Source organism: Hyperolius riggenbachi, chromosome 3 (assembly GCF_040937935.1).
Source record: "Hyperolius riggenbachi isolate aHypRig1 chromosome 3, aHypRig1.pri, whole genome shotgun sequence".
Taxonomy (NCBI): domain Eukaryota; kingdom Metazoa; phylum Chordata; class Amphibia; order Anura; family Hyperoliidae; genus Hyperolius; species Hyperolius riggenbachi.
In genome coordinates, this window is record NC_090648.1 from 302,674,491 (window position 1) to 302,695,295 (window position 20,805).

General features: G+C 39.5%; 1 protein-coding gene across 4 annotated transcripts in view; it reads right to left on the reverse strand.

Moving 5' to 3' along the window:
- Window positions 1-1,242: 1,242 nt before the first annotated feature.
- TAFA2 (TAFA chemokine like family member 2) overlaps window positions 1,243-20,805 on the reverse strand; it is a 286,327-nt gene continuing 266,764 nt past the window's right edge. For all 4 annotated transcript variants that reach the window (XM_068272743.1, XM_068272741.1, XM_068272742.1 and 1 more), the window contains 2 exons: window positions 20,202-20,326; window positions 1,243-3,846 (listed from right to left, as the gene is read on the reverse strand). In XM_068272743.1, the coding sequence (XP_068128844.1) occupies window positions 3,835-3,846; window positions 20,202-20,326 (137 nt within the window). In that variant the 3' untranslated portion in view covers window positions 1,243-3,834. The remainder of the gene's footprint in view (window positions 3,847-20,201; window positions 20,327-20,805) is intronic.

Below are 20,805 nucleotides of genomic sequence, written 5' to 3' on the forward strand. Positions count from 1 at the left end.
TGGTGCTCTACACCTGCAGCTGAACTCTGGTCCCCTAACTTTCGTGTCCCTACCTCTCATTCTAGATTGTAAACCTTCAGCGGGGTCCTCCTCCTTGTGTCTCCTACCTGTTCACGCACCTCCATCACCGTACACCCATCCTATGGATCTGAGTGATCTCTTGAGTGAACTCGACTGGCCTAATCTCCATGCTCCCATCTAGTGACTGACTAAGCATTACCTTGTACATATACTGTGCTGCGTAATCTGGTTTGCATGTATTGCTGTATTGTCTTGTTGCTGTATGTCACCTCTAAATATTGTCTGTAACATTAACTAATGTCCAGCACTGCGTAAAATGTTGGTACTTTATACATACAATAAATATATAAATAGTCTTCCATTACATCCACCAAGTTGGGATCTGCTATGATTAGTTTCTTAGGTTTTAATGACTTTCTATTGGTTGTGGCTAGTTGATGGTGAGTGTGTATATTAAGATTCAGCTTTTGCAATGTTGTTACAGTTGGGAGAATAGTACAGCTTGAGAAAGGACTATACATTGCAGCCTTTTCCCATCAGAAATCTTGACTTCTGTTACTACTACTGGAGCTCTCCTGAATCCCACTGGGCTCCCAAATGTAACTAGAGTGTTTTGTATCTAAGATAAATAAATGTCCCCACCATAGTAATTCCTATTTTTCAGTCATAGCACGCCTGTTTCTTTGCCAGCCAAGCCCACTCCTATCTCCATGCCATGTAATAGACTGACTTCAGTGCACCAATACCGATGCCAAGCAGTGGTTGCAAGGAGTGGTGGACTGGCAAGGTAGTGGGCACCATACTTTGGAGGCATATTAGAAACTCCAGGTAATTAGTAAACCTGATTATTATGCAGTCTTACAATATGTTAAGAAAGCATTGATCTACTATAGGATACTTTAAATGCAATTACTGCAATGTTTGCATTGTACAAAGTCATTAAAATTCGATTCCATAGGAAATTCTAATCAAACGTCTCAACTACAATCATATGAACAACAGTGAAAGGTTAATTCTCCTACCAATATGTTGTGGATGGTAAAGGAAATTGAGAACCAGTAGAGACAAAATGAAAAATACAAACTATGCACAGAATGACTTGTACTATGATGTAGACCAAATCATTGTAAATTGATCAACATTTTTATAGTAAAAAAAAGACACAAAACACTAATTAAAATCATGACATGTATTTTAATTCAAAGATAAACTAAACTCTGACTATAGAACACGCCTGCTTTCTATGTATTTGCAAACATTCTGTCACCAAATCTACCGTATAATCAGATCTCTGAAAGTAACACACAGCCATGAGGAATCACCAGAAATACCAAAATGGACATTTTAGACGGGTTCCTTGAATAAAATGTTTATGCTTAGAAACCTTATGTGATAGACCATGTCGCTTAAGCACCAACTCCATATGTAAATTTACATCTAACAAAATGTTAATATTAAACAAGTTAATGCATATTAAAACAGAGTTATCTGATACTCTTTAACCTGTGTTGATAAGAGAGACAGTAGCCAGAGAATATAATGAATGTAAGTAGTGTAATTGATCTAATGTCAAAGCTATAAATTGTTAGAGTAGGTGGCGAAATATCAGTACTAGTGGGTCACTCATTCTCATTGCCAAGACACAGTGCTATTCCACTGAAGGGTTTTAGACATGTAAAGCCTTATATTTACTATGTTGCTTCATTTGTCATATTGGGATTGCAATATGAGGAGTCTAGTTGGCCCACATTACGGTGTTCTGTTCCCAGTGTACGAGGGTTGTATTTTTGCTCATACTTTTGAGATGAACAGAGCTATTTTACTTAGTGAGCCATACTTGGCTTCATTCAGTCCCGTATTTTAGTTATCACTTTACTAAAAATGTGTGAAGATCCCTGTTCTCGAGGACTGGAATTGAACAATAGTGACCACTAGGTTGGCAAAATTTAGTACACTGTTAAGCTTTTTTTAAATGTAAATTGACTAGATTAAGATGGGTGCCAAGGGCTTCTGACAGTGGGTAAAACACTGTTCATTTTATGCTTGTGTATAACATAATCTGGAACGTTTGAGCGTAATCTAATATGTAAAGCCGTATAGCATGGTAAAATCAGCCCCAAATGTCTGTGGATCGTGATTACAAGCAACGTACCCACAGAGCACAAATCTCCATTTATATATCAGTAGAAGGCACCAAGTAGATCAAGCTGTTAGATATGCATACTATTACTTTATTCATTTCCACTAAGCACACACCATTCTTTGAAGACCAGCATATTCCCACAGTTCCCGAGTTTTGGTTTTTTTTAACTTAGAGCGATCGTTTCACTAAGATGTAGTTTTTAAATCTAAATTCTGGTCTATTGCAGATTATGAGCTACAATTAAATTTAAGTCTTGGGTTGTTGTATAAAGAAAACATTTCTGATATTGATAATGGATGCCATTTTATATACTATGAATGCATGGATCAGCTTGTCATTACAGCTTGTATTTCTTTCAGGAAATCTCATATTTTGTTATTCATACTGCATTAGTGTTGATAAATTGACAGTCTTACTTTAATGTTTTATCACTTCTGTTCCCAAAACTATTAAGGCTTTTTATAGTTTATGCATAATTATGCTTTCAAAAAGATTTATAAAAAGAGAACAACAAATATATGTTAGTGCAAACATAAATTAAATATTGTTGCTTGCAGCATGACATTTGACAAGAAACACCAATTATTCACAATAACTAAAGGTAGAAGGAATCAGTCAACCCCACAAAGTTTTAAACTTTGAAAGCATAAAATACTGTGAAAAATACAATTCACCTTCTGAAACATGAAGTCCGCAAATAATCAAAGTTCCATATCATGATGATTTCCAGTGGATTTCAAGATTTTAAAAGTGCCAACACGACTTGACTTTGAACACATCTCATTAAACTGTCCTGTAAAATGAAACTTACAAGCACTGTTCAGAACTCACAAAGGCATTTTCTGACAGACGAATAACCAAAAAAGGTTTCCTTTTGATAACCACTGACTACTTCTTAGTAATCATTCTATCTAAAGCAGTTGGGTACTGTGGATTTCTTCCAACTTCTCAGATTTGCAAGTAAGACTAAAAACTTTATAAAGTAACTGACCTTCACCTGAAGCTAAATTTGCAGAAATATTTATGTAAAAAAATGTTCTAAAGCATATACATTTTATCGGTCTTACAATTCTGGATATTTAAACACAGGGACTTATTTTGTAAATAGTTCAACCAATTGTATCTGCATATGCAAAGACAGGTGTTAATTATGTTGAGTAATGTGTCTATCTACGCAAGTTAATTATTTCAATATACTAGATTTTGACATTTGGTCTGTTTAAGAAATAGTATATAACAATATACATAAGCATTATTTCAGTGGACAGAATGATTAACATTTCGCATTAAGACAAATATTAATTTTGCTCTGCTAAACAAAAATGCGATTGGGTTTACCACCAGTACATATAAAAAAAACAGATTATAAAACGTCTGTCTTCATGTTCCAAATATATTTAATCTAAAATTAAACATGAATAAGGTTTCCACATCTCGCTTGGTTTTCACACTGAGCTAGTCATGCACTCGACAGTTTGAATGCTCACGACATAGTCTATGATTTCAGGGAGGGATTTGGTGGTAATTGTGCTCTTGCTGTTTTCAATATAACAATGTATTTGAAGTTCTTATAGTCTTATTCTTAGGAAATTCTTTCGCTTTGAAATGTGTATAGATTGCCAGTCAAAGTATATCCAAGGTTAAATTCTTCATATTTCTAATTCTTACAGCTATCGTGTCACCTGGGGAGACAAAAAATATATAGATTAATGGCATTGATAAGGAAGAGATGTTTACACAGACGGTAGATCATATAGCTGTAGGTGGATCAAAGAGACAATCATGGTCTGCTTTACTAGGGTTTTCAGTCCCAGTGATCATTTAACACTACATGGGATCTTACGAGTCTAGTCTGAATTTAAGGAGCAGAGCAGGTAAAATGGGTGGAAGGTGCCCCTGGTGATTTGGGTGTGGCCATAGGCCACACAATGCAATATGCATTACATCAGTATTTATTTTATTACAAGATACCATTTCTAGCGTGTCGAGGCTGACAGCAAAAAAAATGGAATAGAATATAGAATACAAGAGAATGGCATTTTTATCTTGATTTCAGAGAAATAATTAGGACGTCATGCCCATAAAATGTTTCATATTAATAAAATGTTAGATGAGCGGTTGGCAATCTTTAGCCAAAAAAGTAAGCAGTTAAAATCTGACAGAACAGACAGGTTTGGCACTAGTCCATCTCCTCATGGGAGATTGTCAGAGTTTTATTTGTTTTCAAAAGCGTTTCCTGAATGGCGGTTTCACTACCAAAATAGTAAGAAATAGTTAGATAACAGCCTCCCTACTCGCTTGCAAACTATTTTGGCATTTGGACTTAGCAACTCAGGAATTGCTTTGAAAACAAAGAAAACCCTGAGACTCCACCATGAGGAGATGGACTAGTCCAAAACCTGTCTGTACTGTCAGATTTTAACTACTTACTTTTTTTCACTGGAGTGGTCCTTTAACTTTTAAAATAAAGATTTCCTTTACATAAAGAATGAATCATTATTTGAACATTCATATTTAAGTAGAATCCTTTTTAGTTCAATACCTACCATACTCTTCTGTGAAGAATCAGAGGTTTTCATAGGTATACATTTAGGACAACACAGTATTTTCAGTGTCCAAGTAGAATGTTTTCCATGCAGTAGTAGAAAGCTAATGCACAACTTGTAACCAATCTTCTGGAAGGCCTTCAACTTAAACCAACAGCCTATATATCTCTAAGAAGTGACAGTAGCAGAGCAGTGGATGAAAACTCTGATGAAGTGTTAACCTTATAATGCGAAACAGCTGTCGACCGCTCTGCGCCTTCATACTTCCTGTGGTTTTGTTAGTTGCTATCAGCCTGACTGGCCTGTGGATTTTAAATGCTACAATAAACGTTGAATTTTTATCCACTGGATGTGCTCTGCTACTGTCAATTCCTAGAGATATATAGAATGTTTTCCATCCCTCATCATATTTACAGCAGAACACATGGTCTCTTGGGATCCAGTAATTACACAATTACATAATTGCAGAACAATCATACCTTAACTCTCAAGGGAACTCATCTCAGTAACTACTACGTTCTGCATTGTGTTTTCACACTATGTCCTGTTCTGTGACAACCATCTAAAGAATTAAAGAATTTTTCAAGTTGCTTCCATGTCTCAACTAGATATTAAACAAAGTAATCAGATTTATGACTGCATAAGCATACATGTTTATCAACGGAGTTGTATACAAAGATTTATAGAAACACTTCAAAGCAAGGAACTTTTCATAGTGATTCACTGAAGAAAAAGCTACAAAAGATGGCCAGAGAAACAAGCAAAAAGGAACATACACATATATTTTGTTTATCTGGTTTAAAACAGAAAAGCTAACAGTCACTTGACCTATGGATGTCTTTTGACATCTGCAAACACACTCAGACCATGCTTATGGGGACTGAGGTTAAAAAGAAAATGCTATTAAGAGTGTCTGACAAGGACACAGGTATTTTGGGCACAGTACACAGCACAACGATGTAACTTTATTTTAATAGCTTGGGCACTGCCATATGTGCCCATAGTAATATCAGCTAAGGTGGGAAATTTGGGCACTGGTGGCACCCAATAAAACAGCGGGTGGCAGGGCTCCCCACTATGCAAACTGTTGCCACAAATAGAGGACACAAGCCATCTATAGCATCTCCCAAACTTCCACTAATAGTAGCTTTTCAAACATATTTGGCACACCATTGCTATACAGTGTGTCCAACACACACACACTCTGGGAGAGGTAGAGACTGCTTGAGAGGTCACAACCACTTTCTTCCAGTGAAATTAAATTATTAGAATATGTTTTACTTTTTATCTTATACCATAAACAGCACTGTACAGAGGTATGGTTAACTTAAGCCTTTCCCCCTTTGACCTCTGGCCAAGTTACTGATACAGGCCACTGCCTGTATGAATACTGTATACTACCCTTCCTCTCTCCCCCCCCCCCCCCATTCCTTTAAATTGTAATCTTGCAAGGGCAGGGCTTTCTCACCCTTTTGTGACTTGGAATTTGTTATTCATTTTGTACCTTGCAATTTGTTATACATTTTGATCATCATGTTACATCTGTTACTGTAATTACCAATTCTGTATTTTGTACCAGTGTCTATATTTGGTGTATGCCATTGACTGTATTATTCTGTACCCCATGTTTTTTTTCTTACTTTGTACAGCGCCGCTAAATCAATAATAATAATAATATGGAGTGATTGGGGATCAACTTGAAATAAGAAGTGATTATTTGTGCATTCAAATCCAACCATCCTTGACTCTTGGCAGATATCACTCATTCAACAGCATTTACAAAAAGCTCTTATGGTAAAGAAAAGTATACAATCAACCAAATGTGTTTCAATCACCGGGTTACCAAGGCATCAGCACAATATCCATCAGCACTTTTACAAAAGTACTCTAAAAAGACGCCCCCCCCCCAAAAAAAAAAAAAAACTAAGAAAATAAGTAGAATATGTTGGGGTATATTTGCTAAACTGTGATAAGCAGAATGAGTAGAGTGTAATACTGTACATTACATGCAAATGTAATGTATTACGCTTTAAGACTTTATGCACATTATTCTGCTTAGCACAGATTAGTGAATATAACCCATTAAATACTAGGGATATGGCAATGAAGAAAAGGAGAGGAAATGAAGTACAAGACCAGTATTGCTTGCAAATTTTTGCCATTAAGTTTTACTGAGAAAATTTGCAAAAAGTGCAAAAAAAAGCACATACTTATTACAAAATGATTGTCGATGGCCTTTTTGCTCAAAAGTCAAATTTAACATTATTTTTGCCAAAATGCATGCAAAAAGCATACCAGGCAGCCATTTCTGAGGGAAGGCCCAGGAGAAGAGCCAGGATGCCGTCGTGGGACCTCCCGACCTACACTGGGCTGCAGAAAGCCCAAGGTGAGTACCAATTTCATTTTTAATTTGAGATCGGAGTCCCTTTAAATTTATGATATAAACTGGATTATCACATTACAACTCACCACTGTCTAATATTATTAGTTAACATGTATAAAATATAAATTATTTCGCTGTAAATGAAAGCTTTGTAGTTATTCTATTGCGAAAATCTTTGCCTAAGATTTCTGAATTACAAATATACATGTGCACATGTATATGTGTGACTGAGACAACTTTTTCATTCGACACATTTAAAATAGCATATAAACGCCCAACACACCTGTTATGTGAGTTTACCTTATATATTACAAAGCTGCGACTTCACAAGCAGCAACTCTAATTATTCTCCCTTTTCATTACCATAAACTAGACAGGTACACAATATTCTTGCTGATTGGAGGTTTCTTGGGAATTTGATAACTTTGTCAACACTAAACACAAGCACACTTCATGTCAGTGACCGAAGTGCATTCATTTGTGAGTTTCATTATACTGCATGCTATTATCAACAGGCTTAGTAATATATACATAATATACAGTAAATATACATTAAGATTAAGGTTACTCAACACACACACACACACATATATTATATGAACTTGTGATATATATATATATATCTCTCTTTGTTGCTAAAATCAGAACACACTACTTTCATCATCATTATGGAAACTCCAGTCACTGGTGTGCAATCAGGATTTCCCCGTGGAACAAACCGGCTGGTGAAATTATGATGTCAGTATGGTTGGGAATTCAAGAATTCCCAGCACTGAGAGATGTGGGTCTAGTCTGAGATGTTCCAGTTAAATTATGTTTTATAAAGAAAAGTTTGAAAATTGCCAAATCTATTTTATGAGGAACTAGAATTTCCAGACATTATATCTACTTCTACTTAATTTTGCATATGAATTTCTACCTATAAATAGTGCCTCTTTACTGGAAAATTATTGTCTCATGATTTCTCGTTTCTTCAGTGCTTCTCTCCTCAGTAATTCTTAACATTTGTCAATTGTGCTCAACGTTGATGCTAGATCTCTCCCAGGTGCTGGCAGTTATCAACATTCAGCTGAAACAGTCAATAAGACAGCCTATTCTGGAACTGCAGCCATATTTTATTGCACAGAAGTGAATTCATCCTTCAAAGTTAAATGGTACGAAACAGGAAAAAAAGGGCGCAGGAGCCCTTACTGAAAAAAGGGTGCCGCCATAAGCGCCTGTTATTAAGGCCACAATTTGCGGCTTTTATAACAGGTATTAGAGGCAGGACAGCCAGGCAACTTGCATTGTTTAACCACTTGAGGACCCACCCTTTACCCCCCCCTTAAGGACCAGCGCTGTTTGATGGGATCTGTGCTGGGTGGGCTCTGCAGCCCCCAGCACAGATCAGCGGGCACGCAGAGCGATCAGATCGCCCCCCTTTTTTCCCCCCTATGGGGATGATGTGCAGGGGGGGTCTGATCGCTCCTGCTGGTGGCATGTTGCGGGGGGGGGGCACCTCAAAGCCCCCCTCCGCGGCGACATTCCCTCCCCCTCCCTCTCCTACCTGTCCCCCCAGTGATCCGGGCTGCACAGGACGCTATCCGTCCTGTGCAGCCAGTGACAGGACGTCCTCTGTCACATGGCGGCGATCCCCGGCCGCTGATTGGCCGGGGATCACCGATCTGCCTTACGGCGCTGCTGCGCAGCAGCGCCGTACAATGTAAACAAAGCGGATTATTTCCGCTTGTGTTTACATTTAGCCTGCGAGCCGCCATCGGCGGCCAGCAGGCTATTCACGGAGCCCCCCGCCGTGAATTGACAGGAAGCAGCCGCTCGCGCGAGCGGCTGCTTCCTGATTAATCGGCCTGCAGCTGGCGACGCGTCCTGCAGCTGCCACTTTGCCGACGCACGGTATAAGCATGCGGTCGGCTAGTGGTTAAGAGGAAAAAAATACGGATGCCATTATATCCCTCTCACTTCACTTCAGGTGTCCTTTAAAATTTTGATTACATCATCAGAAGTGAGTGAGCGAAGGGAGTTTTAAGCTCTGTGGGCGAGGCTGCCACTTGGATCGCATTATCCTGCTGTTCAGACTGAAAGTGGGCAGGCACAGAATGAATCTTTCTGTGATTTTGCAGTATATAGCACTAATAGTCTGTGCTGTTGGAAGCAGCTAGTGCCTGATCTCCTCACCAGGTACTTTAAAAGTTATTTATTGAATTTCAAGCTTTTGCACAGAGAAAAACACGCTCTGCATCTGGGTACCTATTCAAGTGCATGGAAACATTTGTGGCTGAAGTGCAGCTTTAAGATACATCACCTATATTTGCAAGAAGTTTTGAATCAGGATGATACCATTTATCACTGTGATCCAAATACTCTACTGTTACCTATATTTAAAACCCTAAAACAGTTTAGAATTAAATTTAGTTGAAAAGCATAATTTTAAAGAATACAGACTGGCTCCAGCCTAATGTGGCATATTTATGATATTTCAAAGTATAGTAAGTAATAAATAATGAAAGAGATCAGATCTACTAAAGACAAATGTTATTACTTGACTGTCTGGTCAGTGGCTACCAAAGTTATTTTCACAAGATGTATTTGAATACAATAGCTAATACACTATCCATACAACAACATTGCTAATATAATCTGTTGAAAATTTTGTAAACCATAATCTCCTAATGCCAGCCAATTCTATTTTTTGTTAAAAACAAACCTGAAGTAACTTAGATACTTATTTACAAAGAGGGAATGCTCTGGATCCCATAGATTAAGCCTTCTTGGTCCTCTCTGTGTCCCCTCCTATTGCTGGCCCCTGGTAAAGTTCTTCAACCAGGTTGGTCCAAGACTCCTGCAAGCTTTGGAAGTTGTTGAATCCTCAAGTACTTCCGAAGACTAGCAGATCCATACTTCGCATACTTGTGTGCTTCCAAAGCCTTCCAAGGAATACCGAAGGCTCAAATTGTGAACAGGGGGACAGGAGTGGCACAAGAACACAGAGAGAGGACCAATAAAGCTCTATGGGATCCAAAACCTTCCCTCTTCTTAGGTTAAGTGTTTTTTTTACAACATTTTAGGTTTGCTTTAAAGTAACGCAGAGCTGAAGAAAGAAGAAAAATCCATACTTACCAGCTGCTTCCTTCAGCTGCATAAACACGTGTGACTCCCTCGCTGTCCTCCCTAGCCTACGTTCAGCCACGATCAGCCCCATAACTGTCTCAGTAGCGTACAGTCTGGGTCTTCTGCACATGCACAGGAGGTCTGCGCATTTGCACAGAAGACTTAGACTGGACGTGACTGAGCCAGTTACCAGGGCTGATCGCAGCTGAACGGCAGACCGCAAGAAGACGGCAAGGGAGTCACACTTGATTATGCTGCTAGAGGGAGCAGCGGGTAAGTATCGATTTTTCTTCTTTCTTCAGCTATGGTACACTTTAAGCTATTAACGGAATTGAAAGTATTTTATGCAATGCTGTAGTCTGAATTAATTCTATGTACATCATGTTTATTGTTTAAGCAACAACATGCTGTTAGAACATGCATTGCCATACAGAAAGCAATGCCATATAGAAAGATGTGTCCTCCTTGAGCAGCTTGAAATGTATTTTATGACTCCTGTTAATTATTAAAGTTGCTAACTATAAAAACTGTCAGCCATTCTATTAACTTCCAATTTATAAGAATGACTTATTTTTATTGTTTTAAGCACATTTGTTATTTATCATACGCAATGTTTCACTTAATCTGAATTGTTAAAGTGATTTATTGTATTAACATCATAAAAAAAGAAAAAAAGTGCAATTATTTAACATTAACCTATTTTGGTTCCTGGACGTAGAAACTACGTCCAGGAACATTGCGCGCCCCCGCGGCCGATCGCGCGCGTGCACGCGTGCTCCCGGCCCGCGGTTCGTTAGCCAGGCAATCAGTGAATCGGGCTATGGTGCCCGATCACTGATTCCTCTCCCCCGCTGAAAAAAACGACAGCTTCTCTCGGAAGCTGCGCCTTTTCTGGCTGTAACGTACCCCATGCGTTGCTCTAAGCGTGTGTTACGCTTAGAGTGACGTCATGTAAACAAACTCATGGCCGCCATCTTGTGGCCAAAAAGTAATACTACAACTAAAAGTAAAAAAAAATGAAAATCAACACACATTTACACTATAAACCTATTGTTTACCTCCCATCCTCCCAAAACTACCCAAATAAAATGTTTAATATGAAAAAAAAATTACAATAAAAAAAAAAAAAACATGTAAATATTTACCTAAGGGTCTAAACGTTTTAAATATCAATGTAAAAATTAAATATTTCTATATTTTTTTTATTTTAAACTTGCAAATAGTGATAGATGCAAAACGGAAAAAATGCACCTTTATTTCCAAATAAAATATTGTCGCCATACATTGTGATAGGGACATAATTTTAACGGTGTAATAACCGGGACATATGGGCAAATACAATACGTGAGTTTTAATTATGGAGGCATGTATTATTTTAAAACTATAATGGCTGAAAACTGTGAAATAATGAATTTTTTCTGTTTTTTTCTTATTCTTACTGTTAAAATGTATTTACAGTAAAGTGGCTCTTAGCAAAATGTACCCCCCAAAGAAAGCCTAATTGGTGGCGGAAAAAACAAGATATAGATCAGTTCATTATGATAAGTAGTGATAAAGTTATAGGCTAATGAATGGGAGGTGAACATTTCTCAAGTGAAAACGGCGGAACGCGAATGGGTTAAGGATAGTCAATACAATAAAATTAGGTCTGACTTCCTTGCAAATTAGACGCAGCTTGGTATTGAGACAAAGCTGTCAGGAAGTGTTTCTGATTGGCCCAGTGTCTTAGCTGCATTTCATTTGCATGCTGCGTGACCCCACCGGTGCACGTGGGCTGCTGGGGTTAAAGTGCGAAAATACGGCACAAGTATGGAGGACCCGGAGCAGTACAGTGGCAGCCTGTAGTGAAAGTGGAATTGCAGTCTGGCATAAAATACAAATAAAACCCTAACTCTCAGCTCCTCATTGTTATATTGTATGTATAGTTATACTACCTAACTTTGCCCCAAAGTAATGTGATTGTATTATTTTTCAAACTGAAAGCTGTGAAGTGAGGGGAATAGCAGTCTGCTGCTTAAAATTAGTGTACCTTGTTCTCAGCTACTACCTACTATGGCTATCATTCATAAAGCATTACCGCATGCGGTAATGCTAAAAACAGCTGACTTTACCGAGCACTTAGCAAAATGTAAATTCATAAAAGCTGTTACCGCATGAAAAGCTCAAATTACCGAGCAATGAGGTAAATTACCGCCTTGTGCGGTGATTATCTCCACACATGTCACTAAATGTCAGTTCATAAAGATTAGAGCAGGCGGTATTCGGACAGAGCATGCCACTTGCTTGGAGGAGGTGATAAGCATGCGGATAAGAGCAAAGTAGGCTGTGCAGGGAGCCGAAGTCTCTCCGAGTCAGTGCAGGGAGCCGAAGTCTGTGAGAGTTAGTCTGTTCGAGTCTGTGCAGGGAGCCGAAGTCTCTGCGAGTCTGTGCAGGGAACCATAATTACAGCTTGTAACAAAAGAGAGATATTGCCACACTTCTGCTGTACCGCTCAATGGGCTGCGGTAATTTACTGAACTTCAAAGGTAGCTGTGAAAATGTTTATGAATGAGCACACAAAGGTCTAAAATACTGATGCGGTATTTTCCAGCCCAGATTTTTTTACCGAACACACTTTTATGAATGATAGCCCATATCTTCTACCTACTATGTCCTGGTCTTCTGCTCTTGGATATCAAAGAACAATGTCCCAGCTCAGAGTTTAGTGCAGCACAGCTTCCTGTTGGTTCAGTGACTGACAAAGAGTTTGTTGTTATAAGTTATAGTGGTGTAGCTAATGTACCAGAGTAGAGGACACATTTTAACTGTAATTCTGCTTGAAATGGTCAGTAAATATGGGTAATAACCAATGGACGCCAGTGACAAATCCAACATTTCTATAACATCTTTTAGACTTTTAGTAAGGTGTAAGGTGGCAAAAGTTAGTAGTGACAGACTAGAAAAAGCATAATATGGCTGCACTGGCATGCTTTCCAAAAGGCTGCAAGTAGTACAAGTAATCAGAACCACATTATGTAATCAAAGAAGAGCTGATATCAGGTAAATGAATTTATTAGACAAGTCAGAGTTAAAAAAAAAGGTTGTTCATTCATCACTAGAAAGTGCAGGAGAACAATGTCTGTGATTAACAACACAAACATAATCAATAACAGCTAATGAAACCAGTTATGATGCAGCATTGCAATCTATACAATGACAAATGGCTGGCATACAAAATCACTGAATTCTGCTTATAGAATGAGAATTAAGGACATTCTAGAAGTTTTTATCTTTAAACTCTCATCTTCATTGACATTTTTTTATGGTAAAGTTAGGTAGGGATGGAATATGCACAGATAACAACATTTATTTTTACTCTAACTTGTCGTCTTAAGGGAAAAAAAACCTGCCCATGTAGTGGCAAATCACCTCACTGTTATAACCTAAAACAAAAGTGTTTCATGAAAGTTTCTGATGCTAAAAGTGCCCATATATTACTTGATATTGTGGCCTGATCACCTTTCGATTTGATAATTTCAACAAATTGGAAGAGAATTGGTGATGCGACATGGCTGGCTGATTGATCTTTCAATCGATTTACAGATGAAATTGCTCGAATAGATCGATCGGGAATGGACAAAAAAACTCAGTTGCAAGGGCTCCACTGGGTACACAGTGGTAAGGGCATTTGATATGACAACCAACGGACAACTGGCCAGTGTCCCACCAATATGCCCCCCTCCGGTGCCCTTGTGAAGTGTTTTTAAGTCTGCTGGCGCAACTCATGGTCTACTGTATTGTTCACCATCGCCGCAAGTGCTGCACTACGTGACACTTTCGCATGTGTGATGTCACAGCATGTGCTGAGTCATATGATACTGGCATTCTCAGCGACAGCAGACACTAGAGGGGGCCAGGAGCTGAGTTAGTGAAGAGGGGAGGCTTTAAAACACTGAGCATAGGCATGAGGGGGCACACACATAAGCCAGGCAATAGATCCCTCTCTGGTCAAATTTGATCAGAGAGCAATGAATCTAATAGTCAGTCTGGCCATACATCAAGTGATCTATGGTCAACTTAACAGTCTTTCTTTTTATCTTGTACGGCCATATGAATATCCAGCAGTTTGAATAAACTGCTGGCTGAGTAGCTGAGCCACAACTGTGCTTTTTAACTCTCAAATAGTTACTCCACAGCCCCTCCCTTTAGATGACAAATCATGTCTAGCAAGGGCAAATGCAGGGGGGGATTATAGCTGCCCAGAATCCCCCCTCAGACCAGGGCCGGTGCAGTGTCTGGGGACAGGCAAAAGTTGAGAGACCAGAATATCTGCAGGTATTCTGCAGCTCACAGCACTGCCCCCTTTCTTCCCTTGCTACAGTTACTTTTGAATGGAGCAGCAGCATGTGCAGGGCCGGATTTCTGGCAAGGCCTATTGGCCATGGCCTAGGGCCCCAGAAATTCAGCCTTGTTTAGGGGAGGCTGGGTCAGGGGCAGTAAAGTTTTTCTATGCAGCCATCCCTATCTACAAGGACAGCTTTAACCTTTGAACTCTCTGCCCTGTACTTGTGTCGTCCCTGCAAGTCCTGTAAGCTCTATCCTGCAGGTACACTTTAGCCTAACCCTCATGGTTACACAATGGGGTCTATCATTAATGAGATGGCAAGCACAACATAAAAGTTCCTAAGGAAAACATAACTTATAATCTATATGCATATTCCTAAAAATGCTATTGATTGTCACACCAGTGATGGAAAGTTAGGAGAATTCTCTTTGGGGCACACATAGAGATAACAACCATACAGATAGTATAGTTGGCTTTAGGCGGAAACTACAAATCCAGCCCGGAGCTTGTGTACAGAGCATGCAGCAGCTCTGGGGAATGTGACAGAGCACAGAGCCAGGTATGAGCCCAGCCCTGTGCCCTGCTGTGTGAATGCTTTGCTTTCCCCTTCATTACCAATGTTGGCTGTCCTCATTATTATCTGTATCCCAACCGCTCCTGATCGATCCTGTTGTCGGCCGGTCGGACGGGAAATTGCCCCATGTGTACCCAGCATGATGTCCTACCATGTTATTATACTGTATTGTGCCTGGCTGAGGGAGACCTTTTAGGTATTCCCCCCCTTGAAAATCTAGTGATTACCCCACTAGGTGGAGAGCAGACAGTATAAGAAATTAGATGGGAGGGGCTGAAGAGTGATCACATGGGAGTAAGCAAGCTTTAGTGATCTGCATATTTTTTACATGCAGCTGTAGAAGTCAGATGGAAAGGTCTTCAGCGTAAGCAAAAGCAGTTATTATCACAGACATTAGAAAAGAACACATTACTACTACAAAAAAATCAATATTTTAATCGTCATTTAAAAGGATAGCAGTACTTTCAAATCTAAAACAGCTCTTGATCAGTAATTGGAGATATACTGCTTGACTGATTTTGTTCCTACAAACAGATTTGTAAAAAATACTCCTTTATATACAGATGCAGTAAAGAGCTTTGTTTGCACATCCATGCAAAAACTATTACAATGCTGTTACAACTAATAGTTTATGGTTGTTTTGTGCAAAATCTGCTGTCTTCATTAACCACTTAACGACCAGCTAACGCCGATAGGCGGCGCCTGGTCGTTTGTGGTTTTACATGGAAATGGCCGTTCCATGTCAGTTCATGGAGGGTGTCTCCGTGAATAGCCTGCGAGCCTCCGATCGCGGCTCGCAGGCTAATTGTAAACACGCGGGGAAGAAATCCCCGCTGTTTACATCAATACGGCGCTGTAAAGGAGATCGGCGATCCCCGGCTTCTGATTGGCCGGGGATCGCTGTCATTTGATAGGCTGAAGCCTATTCTACATGGCGCAGGATAGATATCCGTCCTGCGCAGCTCGAAGAGGGAGAAGTAGGGAGGGAGAGGAAGGGAGCGCCGAAAACGCTGCGGAGGGGGGCTTTGAAGAGCCCCCTCCCGCTCGGCCACACGGAGCGGCGGTGATCAGACCCCCCCAGCAGGTCATCCCCCTAGTGGGGAAAAAAGGGGGGAAGTCTGATCGCCCTGTCTTGCACACGATCTGCGCTTCGGGCTGGAGAGCCCACGCAGTGCCGATCTGCCAGAACAGCCCCGGTCCTTAAGTAGTTAAGCAATCCATCATGATGGATGACAAATTAAGAACAAGAGCGTTGAACTTCCTGCTACAGACACTGCACACTGTTATCAGCCACTTGCCATCCCCCTCCTCTCTCTCTCTATGCAAGAGAACAGGCTGGCTAGTCTGTGCAGCAATCCTTCCGAGAGCTATAATTTCTAGCAATCAATAATGATCATTCTGAATGACAAATATTGTCTGTCCGTACCCAGCTTAATACTACATTTACTATATGCAGCAAACTCATTTCAACTTGTTAAACCAGTTCACCCCCAAGGGTTTTTATCTTAACGGACCAGAGCAATTTTCAGTTGTCAGTGCTCCTCCCTTTTATTCCCTAATAACTTTATTACTTCTTATCACAAGAAAATGATCTAAACCTCGTTTTTTTCGCCACTAATTAGGCATTCTGTGGATAGTACATTTTGCTAAGAATTTTTTTATTCTAAATGCGTTTTAATGAGAAAAACAGAAAAAAAAAAATATTATTTCTCAGTTTTCAACCATTATAGTTTTAAAAGTAAACATTCTCCTGTGGATAAAACAAACACGTTTTATTTGCCCAGTTGTCCCGATTATTAAACCGTTTAAATTATGTCCCTATCACAATGTATGGCGACAGTATATTATTTTGAAATATAAGTGGTTATTTTTCTGTTCTGTTTTTTTTTGTTCTGGCCATAATAACAAGCCCCTATGTAATAAATTAAAATTAATTTTCCCCCATAAAATATAGATTAAAAAAGCTGAGTCCCTAAGGCAACTATTTATATATTTTTTTTAAGCTGCTATTTTTTTTACAAGTTTTTTTTTTTGGGGGGGGGGGGAGGGTTGGAAGTGTCATTTTATTAATGATGTGTATGTACTTAAAAATGTATGTATTTTGTAGGTGTAATATACCTTTTGGCCACAAGATGGCGCTAGTGAACACCCGTTATAGGAAGTTTTTGTGAATGGACGTACCCGCTGTTCGCAGTCACGTCCATTAACTCCAGGCACTGCGATTAGGTCTTCTTCCCCAATCACCCAGCACGGGATCCCGATGGAAACAGCGGTGGTAGGAGCGCGCACACGGTGGTAGCAGCGGCCGGAACGCGCAACGTATTAAAACGTCATGTTGTTGTTAATAGTGGTAAGCATGACATTTTAATACGTTAGGATGTCAGTAAATGGTAAAACTCGATAACAAAGCCAGTACAGATTTCATATTTTCCCAATCATCAGGGAATAAGCTGTGTACACACATACCACAGTTCTCAGCAGAGGCAAGGGCACATGGGCCCATATGCAGTTAACTTATTCTCTTTATTTTTCTTCTAGGTGATATTGTAAAACCTTTTAAAATGCAGTTTAAACCTCCAGCAAGCACAATAATACTCAAAATAATTTGGATAGTACTTTATCCAAGAGTGCTGAAACATTATTTTAAATAGAAGATGAAAAAGCCACGGGCCCATATGCAATTAAATGACAACTGTAGTGAGAAGAATATGGAGGCTGCCATATTTATTTCCTTTTAAACAATACCAGTTGCCTGGCAGCCTTGCTGATCTATTTGGCTGCGGTAGTGTCTGTATCACACCAGAAACAAGCAAATGGCTAATCTTGTCAGATCTGACAATAATATCAGAAACACCTGATCTGTTGTATGCTTGTTCAGGGTATATGGCTAAAAGTATTAGGGCCCGTTCACACTGCACGCGTTTCCAGCCGCGTTTTGGAAATGCGTGCAGGTGGCCGACACGCACGACATCAGACATTGCATAGAGTGCAATGTCTGATGTTCACACTGCATGCGTTCCGGACCTGTGCGGTCCGGGAACGCATGTTGCACGCATTTTTTGTAAAAACGCGTGGCTGTCCCATTCACCTTTCAGTGATGGGATCAGCCACGCAACGCACACAAACGCGGATGGCGTGCGTTCACATGCGTTGCGTTCCGCATGCGTGGCCATCCGCGTTTGTAATGTGAACGGGGCCTTAGAGGCAGAGCATCAGGTATTCCTTATAAGGAAATATATATGACAGCCTCCACATCCCTCTCCATATTCCTCATGCTTCAGTTGTCCTTTAACTTTTACTTCTGAGTTTTCTCCTAGGAGACAATTTTTAATCTAGTCTTTAAAATAACTTGTCAGCACGTTGCAATTGAAAAAGTACCAAAAAGTAGACAAAAAATAGCATTAAAATTATTTTATTGACAATTTTGAAAATATCAGTTTTTCCCAAGTGATATTTTCATACATCTTGTCATAAAATGCTTTTTAAAACACCAGCAAACAAGAAAATACTCAAAATATTTTTAATAGTACTTTTTCACCAACTTTTGGATATTTTTTCTAAAATTCTGAAAAGTTATTTTACAGAGAAAATGAAAATATCTCCTAGGAGATAAAAGTTAGTTGCATATAGGCCAAGGGCTCAAATCGAAAAGGTACCAAAACATAGGTGAAAATGTACTGTCAAGTGTTTTCTTGCCTGCTGGTGGTTAAACGGCATTTTCTTGATCAGGTGTGAAATAATCACCTAGGTCCTAGGAGAAGCTTGAATTGAGTCAAGGGCCCATGTGCAATTAACTTTTTCTCCTGAGTTTTGTCCTAGGTGACAAAACTCAGGAGAAAACTTGTCAATATAATGCTTTTTAAAACACCAACAAGCAAAAAACCTCTTAAAATAGTGTTGATAGTATTTTTTCAACTGCTTTTTTTGTACTTTTTCAACTACAAAGTGCTGAAAAGTAGTTTTAAATAGAAGGTGAAAAATTATCTCCTAGAAGAATATTCAGGAGAAAAAGTCAATTGCATATTGTTATCTGCTAGGAGATACTTTTCCTATTCTCTTTAAAAATAACTTTTAAGCATTTTACAATTGAAAAAGTATCCAAAAGTTGGCGAAAAGGTGCTATCAAAATAAAAAAATGATCTCTTAGGAGAAAACAAAGGAGAAAAAGTGAATTGTGGGTCAAGACATTATTGAAGAGATAAACAGAGAAGAAAAAAATCATAAGATGTGTTTTGTGAATCAACCTAAAAATGACTTGTGTGGCACTGATACAGGTTTATAGCATTTTTTTTAAATCAATTTACATTCAACATGTATTTTAATAAGTTGTGCACAGTATAGTAAAATTATAACTACAAAATGTTATTTTAGACCTTCCAGCTATTTTAGACCTTCCAGCTAATCACGTCACTTTACGTAGTACTTCTAGAATGGTCTAACAAAATGAAAAGATATGAATTATAAAGTAGACAGACTTATAAGTCTCCTGGCTTAGGATAAAAATGTTACAATGCAAAACGTGTTTCATTTAACCTCCCTGCCGGTTATCCCGAGCTCAGCTCGGGGTAACCTGCTGCGGAGGATTCCTCAGGCCCTGCTGGGCCGATTTGCATAATTTTTTTTTTGTTACACGCAGCTAGCACTTTGCTAGCTGCGTGTAACTTACGATCGCCGCCGCTCCGCGCCGATTCGCCGCAACCCGCCGCATCAGAGGGTGCCCCCCCCCCCGAGACCCGTGCGCTGCCTGGCCAATCAGTGCCAGGCAGCGTCGAGGGGTGGTTCGGGACTCCCTCTGACGTCACGACGTCGATGACGTCGGTGACGTCATCGCGCCCGTCGCCATGGCGACGGGGGAAGCCCTCCTGGAAATCCCGTTCAGAACGGGATTTCCGGATGGGTTAATGCGCCGGCGGCGATCGGCGCATTCGGGGGGACGCCGCAGGGAGGGGGGAAGCATGTAGCTAGCGCTAGGCTAGCTACATGCTACAAAAAAAAAAAAAAGCCAAAAAACACCCTCCCTGCCGTGCGCAGCAATTTTTTATAACGGCAGGGAGGTTAAATTGTATGTTTATCTCTATGTATACTGAGACTAAACAACTCACCTTTGTTGTTTTCACTTTGTTACCTGAGGCACAGCTCCAACCTTTTTGATCAGGTAGAACTTTACATTCTTCTCCATCAAGACATGGATGCATCTGACACCACCATTTCTGTTCTACAATTGATGCTAAAAAAAACACAAAGCAATTTTTCTTATATTAATTTTAACACCTGCATTATTAAGCCCACATAACGCAGCAGGGACAGCCTTACTATTCCATGAAAAAAAACACACACATATAAATAGATAAATACTTGTTCTATTTACATAACATATGTTTTGCACTGTCCACATTTTTTCCAGTTAATTTTATATACTAAATAAAGAGAAAACTATTCCAGGCATAAGACTGACATAAGACTAAAGCATATCCTGATGTCATTTCCTCAATTACTCTTTTTTTCTCCTGCCTGAAATGGTGTATGCTTTGCCAGACCTCCTACCCACTGAGCTCTGTACAAAAAACTGCACTGTCATATCTATCTTGCTTTGTAAATACACGTAGGCACAGCGTAGATCGTATATCAGCAATCAAATTTTGGGTTACATAGTTACATAGTTACATAGTTATTTTGGTTGAAAAAAGACATACGTCCATCGAGTTC